Source organism: Callithrix jacchus, chromosome 14 (genome assembly GCF_049354715.1).
Source record: "Callithrix jacchus isolate 240 chromosome 14, calJac240_pri, whole genome shotgun sequence".
NCBI lineage: Eukaryota > Metazoa > Chordata > Mammalia > Primates > Cebidae > Callithrix > Callithrix jacchus.
This window is the reverse complement of record NC_133515.1, coordinates 70840837-70860643: the sequence shown is the minus strand read 5'-3', so window position 1 is coordinate 70860643 and position 19807 is coordinate 70840837. Positions and strand designations below refer to the sequence as shown.

The window sequence follows — 19807 nt, the reverse complement described above, 5'->3', positions numbered from 1 at the left end:
AAAGTGAACAGACAGATGTACAAATTTGTTCACTTAAACATGTTCATATAGATGCATACCTGGCACCTTCAATATCTCCCATATTACAATAAGAAGCAATCAACCTCTGGTATGTCACCTGTCAATGAAACAGGCCAGTTAATTTTAAATACTTTTTTTCTGGGTAAATAAAAAAATAGTGGCTGTGAAAATAAATATTCACAATGGCAACTACCTACTCGATTTGGTTGAATGTTTGCTTCCTCCATTTTTGCCAGGAAATCAGTTTGTGAGAATTTATATTCATTTTGAAGATAGACTTTAAGTAAAGCATTATAGTGACTCACATCATATACAGCACCTACAAATGAAATGTCAAATGAATTTTTAGAAAAGCACTGAAAATCCTATGCTTTATCACAACTGAAATCAAGTGGATCTAAATTTAACAAACAAAAAGAGTAAAACTATCACTTTAGCATTTCACCCATCTAACTTAGCACTCGGAATCACCTACATATTCTGTCAAACAGAGCAAGTTAAGCATATAAGACAGTAATTACTGAATTACTATATAGTTACAAGTAACTGCCTATTTAGATATTAAAAGGCCTCTTACTTATGAAGCACAAAATTATCTTCCTGTTAAAAAATCCCGACAATACCCCTATATTTAAAAGTGACCAAGATTTTTCTACATTAAGTAGTCTTCACATTACAGACACACTGTGACAAATGGATTGTGACTGCAGTTCTTTTGCACAGTAAGACTTTGTTGGCAATTCTGCTTATTGACTAACTAGGCCACTCAAAGCCTTCATCTGAGGGATGCATTCCATTTTCAGCTGATGAACATAATCTATGGTCTGCTTTTGTTAATTATCTATATTCCAATGGCCTTTGTTTTCTTTGTATCCCTACTGTTTAGGGTCACATCAAATAAGGTTACCACACAGTCTTATTCTACTCAGTCATGACATCATGGTCCTTATATCAATTTTGTGGTTAACATGTCTCACTACATTTTCATGAATTAAATTTCACATCTTTATTCTACTCCTGTGACCACACAGGCCTATGGTCAGTATCTGGGGACAGACTGAGATTCTAGGCAGCAGAGGCCTGTTACACTAAATTAATACATATTTTTATCTTAACAGGTATGTTCCTTTCATACTTAACTACGTTTCAGGCACTATGCTAAGTGTTCTACATATAGCGGCTCATTTAAACTTCACAACAACTTTGAGACACTTAGCATGCCCATCTTACAGACAGCTCAGCTCTGTCAACATCTCATTCTGTAATTCTGGACAAGTTACTTAAGCTAAAAGATCTCTTGATAGTAACACACTGTCATCTTTCTACGGAGATATTAATGTTATTATTGGTGTGAAATGCTCTTTTCTGTTTTAGAATGGAACCTTTTCTGCGTGTATTTCTCCCAGTTCAATGACTTACTGGCCTACAGAAATTTCTAATTTTTAGAGATTCAATACTTTATTTTCACTTTACTCCTTTTATACTTATAAAATGCTTTTCCATTCTGAAATTCAACATTTATCTATAGATTTTTAAACTAAAAAAAAAAAAAATCAACTTTTCAAAATATATTCTAGATTTGCTCAAAACTGTGAAGAAAGAATCTGTCTTTATCCTATAGTTTTTTCACATAGGTCCTACACAGTTTTTTGAAGGACAGTCCTAAATACTTTATTTATTTGTGGCTATACTTTATTTGATTATTTTAACCATTTTCTGTTTTAGAAATCACAAAGTCCAGTTAATTAATCTGAGCTGATTTTCTGGGATTTTATAGATTAAACAATCACATCATCTAAAAATAATAATTTCTTGTACTGTTTCACATCTTATTTCATTGCATTATACATGATCATTGTTGGTTTTAGATTTTTAACACATTAAAGAAGCATCCTTTTAAACTTTAAGATTTTTTTGAAATCAGGAATGAACATTATATCTTATTGACTGATCTTTTATCAAATTTTCTGAATATGTACTACGTTACATGGCTTAAAATTGAAAAGGTATAAAAAGGTACAGTAAAACCTGTATCCAGTGTTTATCATCCTTCCAGAAATGTTTCAACATTGTATACACATGCACGTGTATAAATACGTTTGTTCAAAATGGTATCATACTATACACACTGAGCTACACCTTAATTTTTATTTATACTCTGGAGAACACTTCCATTGGTATATAAAGAGCTTCTTCATTTCTTAAAACAATTACACAGTAATCTTTTGTACAGGCACTCCATAATTTATTTACATAATCTCCTAGATAGGAATATTTGAATTGGTTCCAATTTCTTACTGCAACAAACAAGCCACAATGAAGAATATCCTTTTGTATATGTGAGTATATCTATAAATTTGAACAAATGGAACTGCTTAGTCAAATGGCATGTGCATTTATAACTTTGACAAACTACTATTTTGTTCTTTTTCTTTTTTAACTTATCATACTTTTAAGTAATACTTGTTATGAAAAATTATTTACTGTTAATGCCCCTAGATGTCACTATACCTCACCAAATAAATATTACTACTAAAAAATTATGAATCAAGTAGCCCTTTCATAAAACTGAATTACTGCATTTATGTAAAGAAACACTGTTTTGCAAAAAGAAAAAATAGCTACACCTTTTTTAACATTATATATTTAAACTATCATACCCAATTCCTGAAGTTTGTCCCATATCCTATGAGCAAATTCTGTTCTCTCTTCAAGCTTTACTTCAGGCAACAGAGAACCACAGCTACGTAGTAGAAGCAAGGCATGATTACTACCTGGGCCACCTACAGAAAAAAAGGTTAGGATAACATTTAACACAGTAGCAATATCATCTAGATAAACAGCAAAATTTAAACAGAAATCTATAAATATTCAAAAATCTTCTGGCCCAAACTGAGAGTATCCATAAATTAGAAAATTCTATCCTAATACACAATGTTACTAAGTTGCAAGTCAACTTTTTAATGTTATATAATCTGCAAGACTGTATCAAATACAAAAATACAAAGAATCTAACTTATAGGCAGTGCTTGCTACAATTCAAAGGCTAAACTTCTCAGTATCTTATGAAAATAGTATAAAGCAGTGTAATTAACATCCATGAATAGAGAAGTTAGGTCCATAATCAATTACAATATAAGCTTACTTCTCCCTATGTCTAAAAGCTTTATCTACATATCCCCGAAAGCTGACTTTAAACAAAGCAAAAATAAACCACTTACAGTATGATTCCATTTATATGAAATATCTAGAGTAGGCAAATCTATAGGGATAAAAAATATACTAATTGTTGCCTAAGGCTGGAAGGGATGAGGAGTTGGAGAATTTCTTTTTGGGGTGAAAAAAGTTCCAAAATTGATTGTAGTGATGGTTGAAAGAGTAAGTCAGAGAAAGAATGTGACACAGGTCTTTAAATGTACGTAACTATAGTAATAATTGATACTTCTTTGGTATCTCTCACCATCAGATTTTGTATCTAGGCTTCTGAATGTGTCTGAAATCCATGAATGGGCTTTAGGAAGCTAGTAAAGCCTCTTAAACTGCATGCAAAATTATGCATGTGTTTGCACCAGGCTTTTGGTGGTTGGGGCAGGGAGTGAAAGACCTATTAGCTTCTATTAGGCATTAGTGACCCAAATAGATTTTTAGGAGTTAATTGAAAACTTAAAGGAAAATAATGGAAATCTGTTATATGTAATCATCTTACAGAAACCTGACACTCTACCACAGAAGAAAAGAAAAACTAGTATCTTCCAAGATAATTTACTACTAAAACTGACTCCATAAACTTGGAAAAACAAAAAGACAATTCATATTTGCTGATTTGAAATAAATATCTAGGACAGGCACGGTGGCTCACGCCTATAATCCTAGCACTTTGGGAGGCCAAGGCAGGTATATCACAAGGTCTGGAGTTCCAAACCAGCCTGGCCAACATGATGAAACCCCATCTCTACTTAAAATACAAAAATTAGCTGGGTGTGGTGGCATGCACCTGAAGTCCCAGCTACTTGGGAGGCTGAGGCAGGAGAATCGCTTGAACCCACGAGGTGGAGGTTACAGTGAGCCCAGATTGCACCACTGCATTCCAGCCTGGGCGACAGCAATACTCTGTCTCTAAAGAGAAAAAGCAGCACCTAAAAATGTTTTCGTTACTCCAAACTTTGCCCAGATGAGTTGACAAGATAGAAATCACAATCATAACCCATAAATGGCAATTAACAGAATATAAAAACAAAAATTTAAAGGATGAAATAATGTACTCTGAATGAGCTTACCCTCCAACAAGCATTTATTTAGGCTGATGCAAAAACTGCAATTACTTTTGCACCAACCTAATATTTAAAACTTTCTTTTGAGATGGAGTTTTGCTCTTGTTACCCAGGCTGGAGTGCAATGGCGTGATCTCGGCTCATCGCTTTCTGGATTCAAGCAATTCTCCTGCCTCAGCCTCCCGAGTAGCTGGGACCACAGGCACATGCCACCATACCTGGCTAATTTTTGAATTTTGCTAGAGATGGGGTTTTACCATGTTGGCCAGGCTGGCCTCGAATTCTTGTCCTCAAAAGATCTACCTGCTTCCCAAAGTGCTGAGACTACAGGCATGAGCAACTGGGCCCAGCCAAAAATCAACTTTTTGAATAGAAAATTTTGAAATACCTGAGCTGCATGTGTTATCAAAGACTTTTTGTAGAAGTGTCTTTGGAATGCGGCCAGTTCTTCTAACAGAATTATCTAGTCTCATTAGCGCCCAATCAAATTGACTGGATATCCTTCTGTAAGAAAAAGTGGACTCCTCTTGAATATCCTTTTCTTCGGCAGCAATGACATATAGCCTGGCTGGCCCCAGTAGACCTCTAAAAATGAAAATATAATAGTCAGTTGCTATCTATTTAGGTCATTTTTTTAACAAAACTTATACAAATTTTAAAATTAGTTATTCGACACCTAAAATCATAGTACAATACCAAAAAACAGAGGTATGAACTAATAGGAAAGAAAGTTTTAGCTTTTGCTTTAGATAAAATCATACATACACATAAATTAGATGCATAGTAAATCTCCTGAATAATTGAGAGCATCTTGATAATCTTGAACATGGAACTACTTCAAATGAGATGGAAATGTGTTTTAAGTGTTTTTTAAATCTCTCTTAACCAAGACCAGGTAATGAAAGACAGTGATGCAGTTTATGTTGCAATGCTCTTCTCACCTCTGTAAATAAGACAAGAGATCTAAAATATATCCAAAATTTTCATAACTACCTTTAAGTTTTCTAGGCATAAGCTTACTGTGAATTTAAAAGAAGATCAATGTCCAAGTTAAAACTCTGCCGTTTTTTTCCCAAAGGATCATTTGGAAGCCCAAATGATCATTCCAAAGCCCAAATAATTTCTAATCTGTCTAAATAAAGTTGAAACGTTTTATAGTGATAATGCTCTCAATTCTTATCTGCTGTGCAACTGTCAAAATGTTAGCTGAATTCTTTCCCAATTATTTAAAACAACTGCTACCAAAAATAAAACTAGGTTTCTAGTGTTAAACATCATTAATTGTAAGGAAGCCAGAAGGGAAAGAAAAATGATTACAAATTAGGCACAGTCAGAATAGTACATTATGTGTTAATAAAGAGCAAGCAATTTTTAAACCATTCAATATTTTAATAATGGAATCTAATACGCAAGCCAAATGCTAACATGAAATCTGAGGTATTCTAGGCACCATTTTTTTTTAAATAAACACAATTTTTTTTTGGATAAGCAGAGACTGACTAGGAAAAAACCCACAATTTCTTAGAGTATATTTAGGTTTACAGAAAAATTGTGCATTAAATAGACTTCTCATATATTTTCTTCTCTAGGCTATTCCAGGTAAGAATATAAGCTGTACCTCATCTTAAAATATCAGATAAAAAATAATTCTTATGTGTGAAGGAAACCCTGTTAGATAGTTGAATTTAAAAATGCTTTCTCTGCATTTAAACATTGCTTTTAAAAAACAATTTCTAATTCTCAGAGGTTTACACATTTATTCCAAATATTAGTTATAGCAGCCATTAAATATAACTATTACACACTAAGTATAATATCACATTTTTTAGACATGCACATTTTCATCACAATGGTGACTTTAAAAATAAAACTGCTCCATTTCTATCCTATGTTATTAATCTGAAAAACAAGTCGCCAATTGAATGATCAAGTATGTGATATTTTACTAAAGGAAGCTATACTAGAGGTTTCACCTCAAAGTTATATAGAACACAGAGGCTGTAACTGATACTAGATTAGAAATTCTACACTGTGATCCGGGAGAAATCATGACTCTGACCGTTAGTGATTCCAGCACCTAGATGGTGGAATCAGGATACTGATTAAATGAAACAACGTCTTATCCTTTGTAAGACCAATGATCAGCATATTGTAGATGGCTAATTGACTCAAGTTTGTTAAATGAGCTGAATTAACCTACAAACCACAGAAGATACACTCTCACACGTATTTCTCCCTTCCTTCCAAAAGGTATCAGTTGTTACTAAACCATCCCCTTCTTAATGTCTGGCAGCACAAAGTGACATTATTTTAAATACCCAGGACAACGTGTCAAGTTTGGAGGAGCATGCAATAATATTGTTCAACAGCAAAAGCTGATTAATAACAGAAACTTCAACATTGTGAAGTCTGTTTGCCAACATTTTTTTACACAATGCAAATCTGATAAATTGTTAACGAGCAATAATTAAACTTCTGCTACAGGATGCTTTTTAAATATAAGAGGAGACAAACTCAAAATTCAGACAGAAAACAGATGTTTATAAACCAGCATATCATTCTGAACATCTTAGGCAAATTTTTCTCATAAACATGTCTTTAATGCAGCCGAGTCTTCTTCAGGTAAGTGTGCTTGGCTTTAGTGAAGTAGAAACATGAATCTATTACAAAATAAACTGGGGGAGGAAGAATTACATATTTAACCAAGGAATTCTTCACTCTTCAGTTATATGGTTCAGAACTTATTCACTCTAATAGATCCTGGAAATAAGAGTTTCACAGCCTGGAGTAATGGGTATGTTGTCACAGAAAGGAAAGGACAAAACAAGTCCAGGGGTGAAGTGGATCCCTGCAAGAACCCACTTCAGGCTTGCACAAGCTGGAGCACACTGCCTCCGAAGGCTAAGGACCAAAACTGACATAACCACATAAGGAGAAATTACTGTATCTTCTCATCCAAGTATCATACTTCTTAAACATCCCAGGTTCCTTCCACAGACTCTGAGACCTACCACCAATATTCAGGTTACCCATAAATGTTTTCTCATAAAATCTGGCATTTAAAGTTATTTTTTCTCAGTTTTTTATTCTTTAATAGAAATGATCTTATAGCTGAGTGTCCATTAAAAAAAAAAAAATATATATATATATATATATAAAACGACCAAATTATCCTACTAAGCAGGCTTCCACAGGAACCTCCTCCCCACTTTGAAGCCTGTACCATTTAAAAAATTTCTTTTTTATTTTTTGAGACGAAGTCTCAGTCTGTCGCCAGGCTGGAGATGGCAGTGGCACAATCTCGGCTCCCGGGTTCAAGCGATTCTCCTACCTCAGCCTCCCGAGTAGCTAGGACTACAGGCACACACCACTTATGCCCAGCTAATTTTTGTATTTTTAGTAGAGATGAAGTTTCACAGGTTAGCCAGGATGGTCTCTATCTCTCGACCTTGTGATCCACCCACCTCTGCCTCCCAAAGTGCTGGGATTACAGGTGTGAGCCACCACGCCTGACAAAAAACAAAATTTTTTAGATAAGCAGAGACTGACTAGAAAAAAATCCACAACTTTGCAGAGTATTCTTAGGTTTATAGAAAAATTGTACAGAAAGAAGAGTTCCCATATACTTTCTTTCCCCTCCAGTTTCCCCTAATAAACATTTTACTTTAGTGTGGTATATCTGTTACAAATGATGAACCAATGTTGATACATTAACCATCAACCAAGTTCCATAATTTACATTGGGTTCACTCTGCGTATACATGTTTTGACAAACATATGACATGTATCCACTTTCACAGTATCATACAAAATATTTTTACTGCCTTAAAAAGGCCCCACGCTCTATCTATTCATTCCTTCCACCCTCCTTCCGAACCCCTGGCAACCACTGATTTTCACCTGTCTCTAGTTTTGTCTTTTCTAGAACGTCATATGGTTGCATCATACAGCACTCTGCCTGCCATTTCAGACTGGCTTCTTTCACCTACAATATACATTTATGGTTCCTCCAATTCTCTCACAGCATGATTGTGCACTCCTTTTCACTACTGAATAATGTTCTTTTGTACAGATATACATGTTCTATTTACCCATCTGCTTACTGAAGGACATTCTGGTTGCTTCCAATTTTTGCCAATTGTGAACAAAGCTGCTCTAAGTGTTTGTATGCAGGTTTTGGTATCGACATAAATTTTGAACTCATTTGGGTAAATACCTAATGGTAAGCCTGTTTAGCTTTATAAGAAACTACCAAACTATCTTCCAAAATAGGTATACCATTTTGCATTCCTACTAGCAATAAATCAGAGTTCCTGTTGTCCTACATCCTTTCCAGCATTTGGGGTTTTCAATGTTTTGCTGGATTGTTGCTATTCTGACAGTGGTATCTCGTTGTTTTAATTTATATTTCTCTAATGACATAAGCTGTTGAACATCTTTTCGTATGCTTATTTGCCATCCATGTCCTTCCTGGTGAAGTATTTTATGCCCATTTTTATTTATTTTATTTTAAGATGGAGTCTTTCTCTGTCACCAAGGCTGGATGGCAATGGCACAATCTCAGCTCACTGCAACCTCTGCCCCCTGGGTTAAAGCAACTCTCGTGCCTCAGCCTCTGAGTAGCTGGGATTACAGGCACACACCACCATGCCCAGCCAATTTTTACATTTTTAGTAGAGACAGGGTTTTACCATGTTGGCCAGACTGGTCTCAAACTCCTGACCTCAAGCAATCTGCCTACCTTGGCCTCCCAAAGTGCTGCTCTTCTCCTCGCTTTTTTCTGTTCTTCGCTGGTATTATGAGTCAGTTTAGTGTCACTTTAGAGCTATCAGAGTTTAAAGGGAGATAGGGGTAGAAGATAGAGACATGGGTAGAAGATAGAAGAGGCACTGTTAATGGCTAATGTTTATCACATGTTTAATCTGCGCTCGGTAGGAGAAAATTATAACTTACAAATGAGAAAACTGAAGGAACTTGCCTAAAGTCATCACAGTAAAAGCTAATGACGGGGCCAGGGTTTGTGCTCAGACGGTCTCATTCTGAAATGAACTCAACGTGGCAGAAGGACATCAAAGAAACTAATCTGGCTGCAATGGTGGGGGGGAGATTCACATTGGAAAATGGTAAAAATTAAACCTAGACAGTGAGAGTGAAACTAGATAATGGAAAGTCTCCAACAGCAGATAAACGAGGGATCTGGATTTTATGACATACTTGTACAAAACCAGTTTTCATAGTGCTACTCTCTCAACTTATTTTGTTGCACTATAATGTAGAAAATGGGGAACTCAAATTTATCTCCTATGTTTTCCCCAATCCCTAATTTAACTATTCCACTTCAGTTTTCTTTAGCCTGTCGATAATAAGCTGGATCATGTGGATTGATTTTCACATGCTGAACCAGCCTTGCACAGCTGGAATAAACCCCACTTGATCATGATGCATAATTATTTTCATGTACTGCTGGAGCCTCCTGAGTTTTAATGCATCAAAAATTCAAAAAGATAAGGCCTCCTTTTAAAATGACTGCTACTCTCTTCAAATTTCTCCATTGCAACCAACTATATCACTAATACATTGTTGCCTCAAACTCAAAATCTTAGACTAATTATTTTAGTGTGCAAACTCTCAGCCTTTATATCCCCTCTGTTGAGTGCTAAGATGTCTGAGGCTCTTATTGAACTCAGAACACATGGATTTCTGCAACAAACCTTTAGTTTCTCAGGCCTTAGCTTCTCTTCATACAACTGCCAGATCAACCATCCCTGAAACCATCATTCTTCATGTCATTCTCCCTTTAAAATCCAATTATTATTCTTTATCACATCAAATCTGTTCTTCCACTTACGAATTCAAAAACTATTTATTGAGTGCTTTCTATGTATGAGGCACTGGCTAGGATCTTCTTATCTAGTGGATAAAGCCAATAAATTAGACTTTCAAAAAATACCAATTATTGTAAATGCTATTAAGAAAAGAAACATGGAGCCAGACGTGATGGCTCATGCCTGTAATCTCAGCACTCTAGGGCACCGAGGCAGGTAGATCACTTGAGATCAGGCTGGCCAACATAGTGAAACCCCACCTCTAGTAAAAATACAAAAATCAGCCAGGCGTGGTGACGGGGGTCTGTAATCTCAGCAACTGAGAAGGCTGAGGCAGGAGAATTGCTTGAACCCAGGAGGCAGAGGGTGCAGTGAGCTGAGATTGCGCCACTGCACTCCAGCCTAGGAGACAGAGAGACTGTCTCAAAAAAAAAAAAGAAAAGAAAGAAACAAGGGACCATGATAAAAGATTAACAGCAGGGTTCTACTTCAGATATGCTCGAGGAAGGTGACACTAAATTTTTTTTGGCTAAGGATGAAAAGGAACAGCCACACAGATGAAAGGGGAGGAGTATTCAAAGTGGAGGCAAAATAGTCAACTAAATGAGCAACAGATGGCATCAAGAATGAGGTTAAACAGGAATGGCTGGGCTGGTTCATGAAGGATTTTGAAGGTAAGGAGTAGAGATTTTATTACAAGTACAGATCCCTATTGAAGGTTTTGATAGGAATGTGGTATGTTCACCCCTTGAACATATCTGAAGTAGAACCCTACTGTTAGTCTTTTATGACGGTCCCATGTTTCTTTTTTCTTTCCTTTCTTTTTTTTTTTTTTTTTTTAAAGATGGGGTTTCACCATGATGGGCAGGCTGGTCTTGAACTCCTGACCTCAGGTGATCGATCTATCCACCTCAGCCTCCCAAAGTGCTAGGATTACAGGCATGAGCCACCATGCCCAGCTCTTTTTTCTTTTTTTTTCTTTATCTTTTTTTTTTTGAGATAGTCTCTCTCTGTCTCCTAGACTGGAGTGCAGTGGCATGATCTTGGCTCACTGCAACCTCTGCATCCTGAGTTCAAGCAGGAGTTATGGCATGGATCTGTTTCTCTTTTGATAAACATCAATCTAGCTGCTGTGTGAAGCAGTGAGAATTAAAATACAGATGCCATTTAGAAAGCTGGTGCATAGTCCAGGTAGGATGCACTGAAGCTTAGACCTGACTGGGCAATGGAGATGGAAAAGAAATATGTATCGCCAAGGCTTCCACCAGATTTAACCACAAATTCTAGGCAACAAGTCACACTAATGCAATTTGTTAATTCTCATTTCCAGGTAACGAAAAAAAGTTCACATGAAAGTATTTTAAAGAGGCTTACTTAACCCTTTGTATACCTCCTACCTGACTATTGTTATCAGTTTTATAGTAAACACTTGGTAAGTGCAAGCTCAGAGACACAAACAGAACGCTCCATGGCACAGCAGAAATCCCAGCACTTTGGGAGGCCAAGACGGGTGAATCACTTGAGGTCAGGAGCTCCAGACGAGGCTGGCCATCAAGACGAAACCCCATCTCTACTAAAAATACAAAAAAATTAGCTGGACATTGTGGTACACACCTGTAGTCCCAGCTACTCAGGAGGCTGAGGCAGGAGAATCATTTGAACCCAGGAGGTGGAGGCTGCCACGAGCCAAGACTGTGCCTCTGCACTCCAGCCTTGGCAACAGAGTGAGACTGTCTCAAAAACAAAAACAAAAACCTGGGGGCCTGGGAGAGAGGAGCAGGGGGTGGGAGCATGGGAATGGAATGGGCTTAAGTCCCACACACTAGCCAGGGTTCAGGCTCTGCCATTTATAGGATGTGGCAACTCTCTCTAAGGCTAAAATTTTAAAATCTGGGGGATAACAGTATTTACCTCACAAAGATATTCCAAAGATTATGTGAGACAATGTGGTATTTCCCAAAATACTGCACTCGGCCAGGCAAGCTGATTTTAGACAGCATTTAGACATTTTCCATCTCTGTAGTTATATTTTATTTTAACAAAAATATCATATCAAGCTTTTTATTTTCCTAACATTTTTGCTTAAGACAAAATTAAGTCATAAAAATGTCAGTTTAAATCTAAAACCAATGTAAAGAAAGATATTAAATATAAATGATAGTTCAGGAAGTACTCAAATTTGACAAAAAAATCTGAAGGCAGTACACAAGTACCCAAAGTTTGGGCAACACTGAGAAAGTGTACACAAAGGATTTGCCAAAGTAAGCTTAACAAATATTACCTAAGTATTTACTGACACTTTTCTTTCTCTTTTAAACGTACTGGCAAAAAGCATAGGACTTGTTTTAAAAGGCCTGTTCAATTCTAAGCTATAATACTTAGTAGCTAGCTATGTGACTCTGGGAAAGACACTTGGTCTTTCTAAGCAACAATTTCAACTGAAAAAATATATATATGTAAGACTTCTAACAAAGCACTGCTAAATAAATAATGGCTGTCTTATTATAGAATGTGCTCAATAAATGCCTCTGAATTTCTGAAATACCTAAATATCTTTCCTTTTTTTTTTTTTTTTGAGACAGGGTTCAGTCTCATTCTGTCATCTGGGCTGGAGGGCAGTGGTGCAATCACCGCTCACTGCACCCTTGAACTCCTGCGCTCAAGCAATCCTCCCACCTCAGCCTCAGCCTCAGCTCTCAAGTAGCTAGGACTAAAGTGGATACCACCACGACTGGCTATTTTCTTTTTTTTTTTTTTTTTTGGTAGAGCTAGGGGTCTCACTATGTTGCCAGGGATGGTCTCAAACTCCTGGTCTCAAGTGGTCCTCCTGCCTGAGACTCTCAAAGTGCTGAGATTACTGGGCCTGGCCTGAAAAAAAATCTTTTATAAAGCTAAGTCGCAATGAACTTTCTCCCTTTAAGAACTCAATTCTCCAAAAGGTTTTACAAATTTAGCAGCCCCAGTTTTATGCTGCATGGTAAATCACAGAATTTTAGACTGAAAAAGCTACTAGCCACCCTCCTAAACTTGGTAACAGCCTCCTGGCCTGAAATACCAATCCATTTCTTTCCACCTATCCAGATTTTCCTTATATCTCAGGCTACTCCAGTCAAAAGGGATGTTTCCTTTGTCTCACATATGGTATGAAGTGATGCAGTCAGTTAACCAGATTGGGACCTATGATATGACACGGAGAAAGACACTCTTCAGAATCTATGAAGATCCCTTCCAGATACATTCTGAGATCTTGCATGTTTACTTACCTGTGCAAATCTTTAAATCCCAAGTTTAATATATATCATGTATTGCCTTTTAAAAAATGTTTCTGTCCATAAGTAATCCCTCCACCATCTAAAATACAAGCGTCTGGACCTCATTCTGCACCCAATGGAAACTACCACAGTGCTTAACTGTAAACAGGAAAATGACAAGATCAAATATGCAATATGTAAAGCACTTGTAACATATGTTACAACATATGTCCAACATTTCAGAAATGGGAATCATAGTATCTGGAGTTGAATCCCAACTTGAGGTCCTGAATAAACTATCCTTCTAAGCCTGTTTCCTAATTTGTAATAGCCCATGGAAGTTGAAACATTTGCTTGATGTATGTTTACAAACACACTTTGAAAATAGTAAAAAGAGCTACTTAATCTAACGGTACCATTGTTTACCCTCATCTCCAAATCTACTCTTCTTAGTTCTGCTAACACTCTCACCAATTTTCCGTTCTCTTTCTTTCAGGAAAAGAATCTTTTCTTCAGTTCTGCACTACCTATTCCCTATTCCCCCTAATTTGCAATACCAATGTTGTTCCATCCCCAAGTTCCATTTCTCCTATAATCCACATAAACTTTGTCAAAGTCTGTACTTAAAATTCTCCATTGGCTTCCAGTCACCAACTAACCTACCTTCTAACCAATCTTGGTAGCTTCAAGAAATCAACTGGCCTTCGCAGTATCAACTTCCACGACACCCCACACAGCCACATGGGATAAATGGCCCCAAGTCTCTTCACGCTCTTCTCTATTTTTGAAACATTATGAATACCCATTACCATGTGTTCTCTAAAACTCAAATGTCCCCCGCCACAAAACAAATGTGACTGCTCTTCTCTTTGAAATACCACAATATTACATTCTTCTCTTACAGACAGCACATGTCTAATAGCTGTACATGTGCCTGTCTAGCCTTGTGATTCATAAATCTATACCCTATACACTGTATAGAAGAAGCTGAATCTTACATATTTCACAACTCCAAAGGACCCTTCCGGTTCTTTTGTTTTTTTAATTGAGATGGAGTCTTGCTCCATAGCCCAGGCTGGAATGCAATGACGTGATCTCGGCTCATTGCAACCTCCGCCTCCCAGATTCGAGCGATTCTTCTGCCTCAGCCTCCCAAGTAGCTGGGATTACAGACACGTGCTACCATACCTGGCTAATTTATACACACACACACACACACACACACATATACATATATATACTTTTTTTTTTTAAGTAGAGACAGGGTTTCACCATGTTGGCCAGGCTGGTCTCAAACTCCTGACCTCAAGTGATCCTCCTGCCTCAGCCTCCCAAAGTACTGGGATTACAGGCGTGAGCCATAGTGCCTGGCTGGACCCATCAGATTCTTAACATTTGAAGAAGATCTTTCTAAAGTGAGAGTTTTCTAAAAGTTTTCTTCCAACTTTAGAAATAAAAAATTCACACCATCCCATCGAAGAACAATATGTGATTTTCACCTTTAGGCCAATCATTAGTCTAGCTCTACTTCCAAACAGATTTAGCGCAAACTTATCTATCCTCTGAAGTACACAAGTATTATGCTAAAAACTATCCCACAAAGAATATATTAGAAGACCTGATCAAGAAATGCAAGGAAAATATATGTGAGAAAGCAAGAGTATTTATCTCCTCACAGAGAACAGAGTAAGAGCTGGTTGGTTTCGTTTGTTTTTTTGCAGAAAGTAAACTTATTTAGGTAGAGAAAGAGAAAAAAAAAGAAGAAGAGAGAGACAGTGTGTGGAAGCAGATCCAAACATGGAGTCCTGAGCTGGTTTTTAAGAAAGCAACTATTTGAAAAAAAATAAAGTACTGAAATGGGAAAATGAAGAGCAAAACTACAAAATACAAAGGAAGTGTATACTTCTTCGTGCTACAATTTTGAAAACAGATTACCAGTGTCTAATAATTTCACTAATACTCATTTGTCCTCTGATAGGACACTGCTGGAAACCAAGCTTAGGGTGAATTCATGTAGACACACTGCACCGCATGAATGGGTTAAGCATCCCTTCAATCACCTGTAGTTTACCATATTCCTTCTTCAATGTCTAAGATTTTCATTGATTAACTCAACAAACATTTGACACCTACTATATGCCACAAAGTTAAACACTAGGGAAAGCAAAAAGAGTAAGACAGAGTATCTGCCTTCAAGGAACTTAGAGCCAGCTCCAGAGTGTTGGTGAGTACACTTGTTAATAGTGTTAATGGGTGCTTCTGTGATACAAGGTCTAAGAGGAGGTACAAGAAAGAAGCAGTCAAATGGGAGAAGCAGTCAAGTAAGGTTCAACAGAGATGGGGGACTCCTGACTAAGGGGGAAGAGGAGAACATCCCAAGAGTCAACATCACACTCAAAGGCAAGGAAATAAACATACAACATGGCCCATCAGAGCCTAGCAGATCCATGGACAAGCACTAGAACTACAAAATCAGAATCTGCATTTTAACGAGAGCCCCAGGCAATCATACCCACTAGAGTTTGAGCCGCCCTGCTGTAGAGCACTTCAAAGTAGTAGTCGGGTATGGTTAGAATACAGGATGCCATGGTAGGGAACTCACAAGAGGTGAGGCTAGAGGCAACTCCAGCTCATAAAGCACCTGTGCTAAAGAGTCTAGATCTCATTCTGGACCCAATGGGAGCCACAACAGTGCTTAAGTGTAAGTAGGAAAATAAATGACATGACCAAATTACTGGGGAGACTAGGGAATGATGATGAGGTTGGAGGAAAAGGGTGCATTCCAAATAAAGCAGATCCAACAGACCTGAATCATTTGTGCAATCAATAAATGGGGGGTGAAGGGAGTAGGAGATGAATGGGAAAGCAAACATGTAGATACCCTAGGATCTTTCTGGAAAGCAGGTAGAAACAGCAACATTCACAAAAATAGGGAGGGAACACATGAGGAACAGATGTGAGAAGACAGAGTCCAATTTGAAATGTGTTGGCTTTGGAGTACCTATAGCTCAAGCAGGTGGATATGTCTAGTACAGTCCATTTCTGGAAGAAACATCATTAGATAGACAAGTAATGCCCTAAAAAACGGAAAAGGTCACAAGAGAGAATGAAAATATTAAGAAAACACAGAAGGACCACCGGTAAAACTACCAAGAACATCAGCATTTAATAAGTGAACAAGAAAGAGGAACAAAGTCAATGAGACAAATCCTAAAGAGAAGAGAATCTAGAAAAATAGTGTCCTCAATACCAAAAAAAGGGTCTCATGACAAGGAAAATGGCAGACAGAGTAACATGCCAGAAGTCAAGGCTTAAAAAGTGGATTTGGCAATTAAGATGTCCTTTGAAAAACTTAAAAAACATACATCTTACACATACATTAATCATTAGAAGGATAGCTATCAATGAATGGCTCTCTGGCTGATAGAATTAAGGGCGATTTTTAGTTTATTGTTCCCCCCCAGGTTTTGCAACTGTTCCTCGAGGCACTTTAAGGAATAATTTTTGCAACGTTCCTCAAGGCACTTTTGAAATATTATTTCATATTTTAAAATTATTTGAAATAATATTTCAAAAGTACAATTAAAAAATCAATAAATAAGATAATAACTGTGTGTGACTGCAGTGGTAGGAGAGAATGAAAAGTGAGAAAATCAAAGAGACTGAGAAGTATGGACAGAGAAGAGAGACTGAGAAGCTTCTAGAGTAAACAGAATTTCAGGAAAGGTTCTGTGTTTCAGGTGGGCAAGATCTGGGCATGCTTACAGGCTGTGGGGTAGGAGACTATACGGTGTTCAAGTCCAGGAGAAAGAGGAAACAATTATTCTTTACTGCCTGCTATCCCCTGAAAACACAGTGGTGAACAAGACAAAGTCCTGCTCTCACGTAGCTTACTTTCTACTTTCTACTAAGAAAAAGAAAAGAAAAGAAAAACAACAGAGAAATAAGTAATGATACAGGTAAGTGAGGTGTGCCATGAATAAATCTACAATACAAAGGGCATGTTTTGGACGGAGTGTTGCGGTAAAGCTTCCTTGAAGAGACATTTGAGATCTGAATGACAAGAAACCAACTTTACAAAGATAAAGGGGAAATGCCTTTACAGATAATGAAACTGAGAAACAGGTAGGTTAGTAAGATGTCTGAGATTATGCAGCAAGTAAACGGAACCTAGGTCTGATGAACACCTAGACCAATACCCTACCCTTTCTACCGTGTTCTCACTTTATTCAGTTCTCCTCAAATCCAACAGTGAAGATAAAAGAGAATGCGGACCTTCCCCTGGCCTCACAGGAAGGCTAAAGCCTAGAAAAAGAAGAGTAACGGGCACCACTTTCTCAAAAGAAACTCTGAAAGCCAAGAGATGTATGTAGGTCTGTGCTCAGAGAGATGATTTCTGAAAGTTAACTGTTCAAGCCTAGTAAGAAAAATAAGGCAGGCTCCAAATTACAAGTAGGCTACATTCCAAAGACTCTAACTACATTGTTAAGAAATCATAAATCATTTTCTCCATGTAATTTTATGGCGAAATTAGGTGTTCAGGCTGGTCCATGAAGGTCCACATAACCGGAGTTGTCATGATTACTGCAGTAACCAACAAAACACTTACTACCCATCAGGCCCTACTAAGTGCTTAATACAGATAATTCTGCAGTATTCCTAACACTATTACTACTCTCAACTTACAGCTAAGGAAACTGAGGTCTAGAGATGTTAAGTAACTTGTTTAATGGCATGATGATGATAACTTGTTTAATGGCATAATGATGACAAAATGATGATAAATTGATGCAGATAAATCTGGAGTAGGCTGCAGGCCAGGCCCTGCCTACCCCAGATGCCTGGGCTCAGTCCTTATGCTAGCTCTCAAAGTACATTAATGTCTAAGCGTCAGTCTTCCAAAATCATCTTTTCTCCAATGCTAAAACCTGAGCACCTATCTCCTCTTCTCTGGCGGTCAGAATATAATAATAACCAAATCAACACTTTTATCAGCGTTTCTTATCCCCTCCACTACAGAAGTCTATACCAAACCTATCTGATAAACCTCAAACCATGAGAGCATGTATACGCATATCTTACACCCATTGTGTAACTTGCCTTTGTATCCCCAGATTCCAACAAAGTGCCCTGCACGTGCTCACTCACTCATTCAAAGACGCTTACAGGATGGGCACGGTGGCTCACATCTGTAATGCCAGCACTGTGGGAGGTTGAGGCGGGAGGATGACTTGAGGTTAGGAGTTTGAGACCAGCGAGGCCAACATGGTGAAATCCAGTCTCTATTAAAAGTACAAAAATTAGCGGGCATGGTGGTGCGCAGCTACTCGGGAGGCTGAGGCAGGAGAATCGCTTGAACCCGGGAGGCAGAGGTTGCAGTGTGCCGACATTGCGCCATTGCACTCCAGCCTGAGCAACAGAGCGAGACTCCGTCTCAAAACAAATGAAGACACAACTCCTACCATGACAGTTCCCAACTAGTACAACAGCTTCGTAAATACTGAAGGATAACTCCATTAAAGAAAACGCAGGCAAAAGCCCAAACTGATCATAATCAAACGTCCAGCTTTAAGCCATCCGTAGCTCACCCAAACTCCCAACCTACTCACCGCCGCCCCCTCCCTCGCAAAAAGGTAAGTCTATCAATACCTAAATGCTAGGTGGTTACTGATCACCAACAGTGACCCCATCTAGGACACCACCAAAGCAAACCGAGGGTAAGGAGAAGACCACCAGACGACTCCCCAAAGCAGCCTCCAAAGCCCCCCTCATTTTCGTTGGCCGTGGGTACCCCGAGGACAGTAAGACCCAGGCGAGCGCAGGAATCAAGCCGGAAGCCAACCATGCCAGCAGCCATGACCTTCTGAAGGCGCTTAACCCTGTCACCAGAAAACACCTAGGGAGTGTGACGCGAAGCCCGGGGAGGCTCGGTCCTAGGGCGGCGAGGAGGGTCATGAGCACAGGCGGGACCCGGTCCCTGCCAGCGCCCATGACCCCAAGGGATCCCTGAGCCGTAGCCCTGCTGGAGGAAGGGCCAGGGCACTCACCCGGCCACGGGCTTGGCGCGAGCGGCGGGCAGATAGGAGACGACGTGGGGTCGGCCCGGGCCGCCCGGAAGGAGGCGCAAGGAGAGCATGGGGCGCGTGGCCGCCCCGGCACGCAGCAGCCAGCTCGCGGGTCTCAGCAAGGCTGCCATGGCTATATCGTCCCCTCAGTGGGAAGCACGTTCCGCCAGAAGGACAGGAGGAGCATGTGACCGCGGGGTCGCCCGGCGCGGCAGAGACCAACCGCCGGGCGCGCCAAATGTGGGGGGAGCCAGGGATCGTTTTAGGTTGAAAGATGGAAAACTGCACTTCTCGGAGAAGATGGGAGCCCATATGATAGTCATATGAATGATGTTGCTTGTTTCATTATCTAAGCTTTTCTCTTCCGCCTTCCA

General features: G+C 38.7%; 1 protein-coding gene across 1 annotated transcript in view; it reads right to left on the bottom strand.

The window, feature by feature from the left end:
- The window catches only part of LRPPRC (leucine rich pentatricopeptide repeat containing), a 113814-nt gene extending 94208 nt beyond the window's left edge, over nt 1–19606 (bottom strand). Inside the window, exons 1-5 of the mRNA XM_008980761.5 lie at nt 19416–19606; nt 4681–4877; nt 2682–2804; nt 219–340; nt 60–118 (exon numbers count right to left, since the gene is read on the bottom strand). Of these exons, the coding sequence (XP_008979009.3) occupies nt 60–118; nt 219–340; nt 2682–2804; nt 4681–4877; nt 19416–19564 (650 nt within the window). The 5' untranslated portion in view covers nt 19565–19606. The remainder of the gene's footprint in view (nt 1–59; nt 119–218; nt 341–2681; nt 2805–4680; nt 4878–19415) is intronic.
- Between the last annotated feature and the right edge of the window lie 201 nt (nt 19607–19807).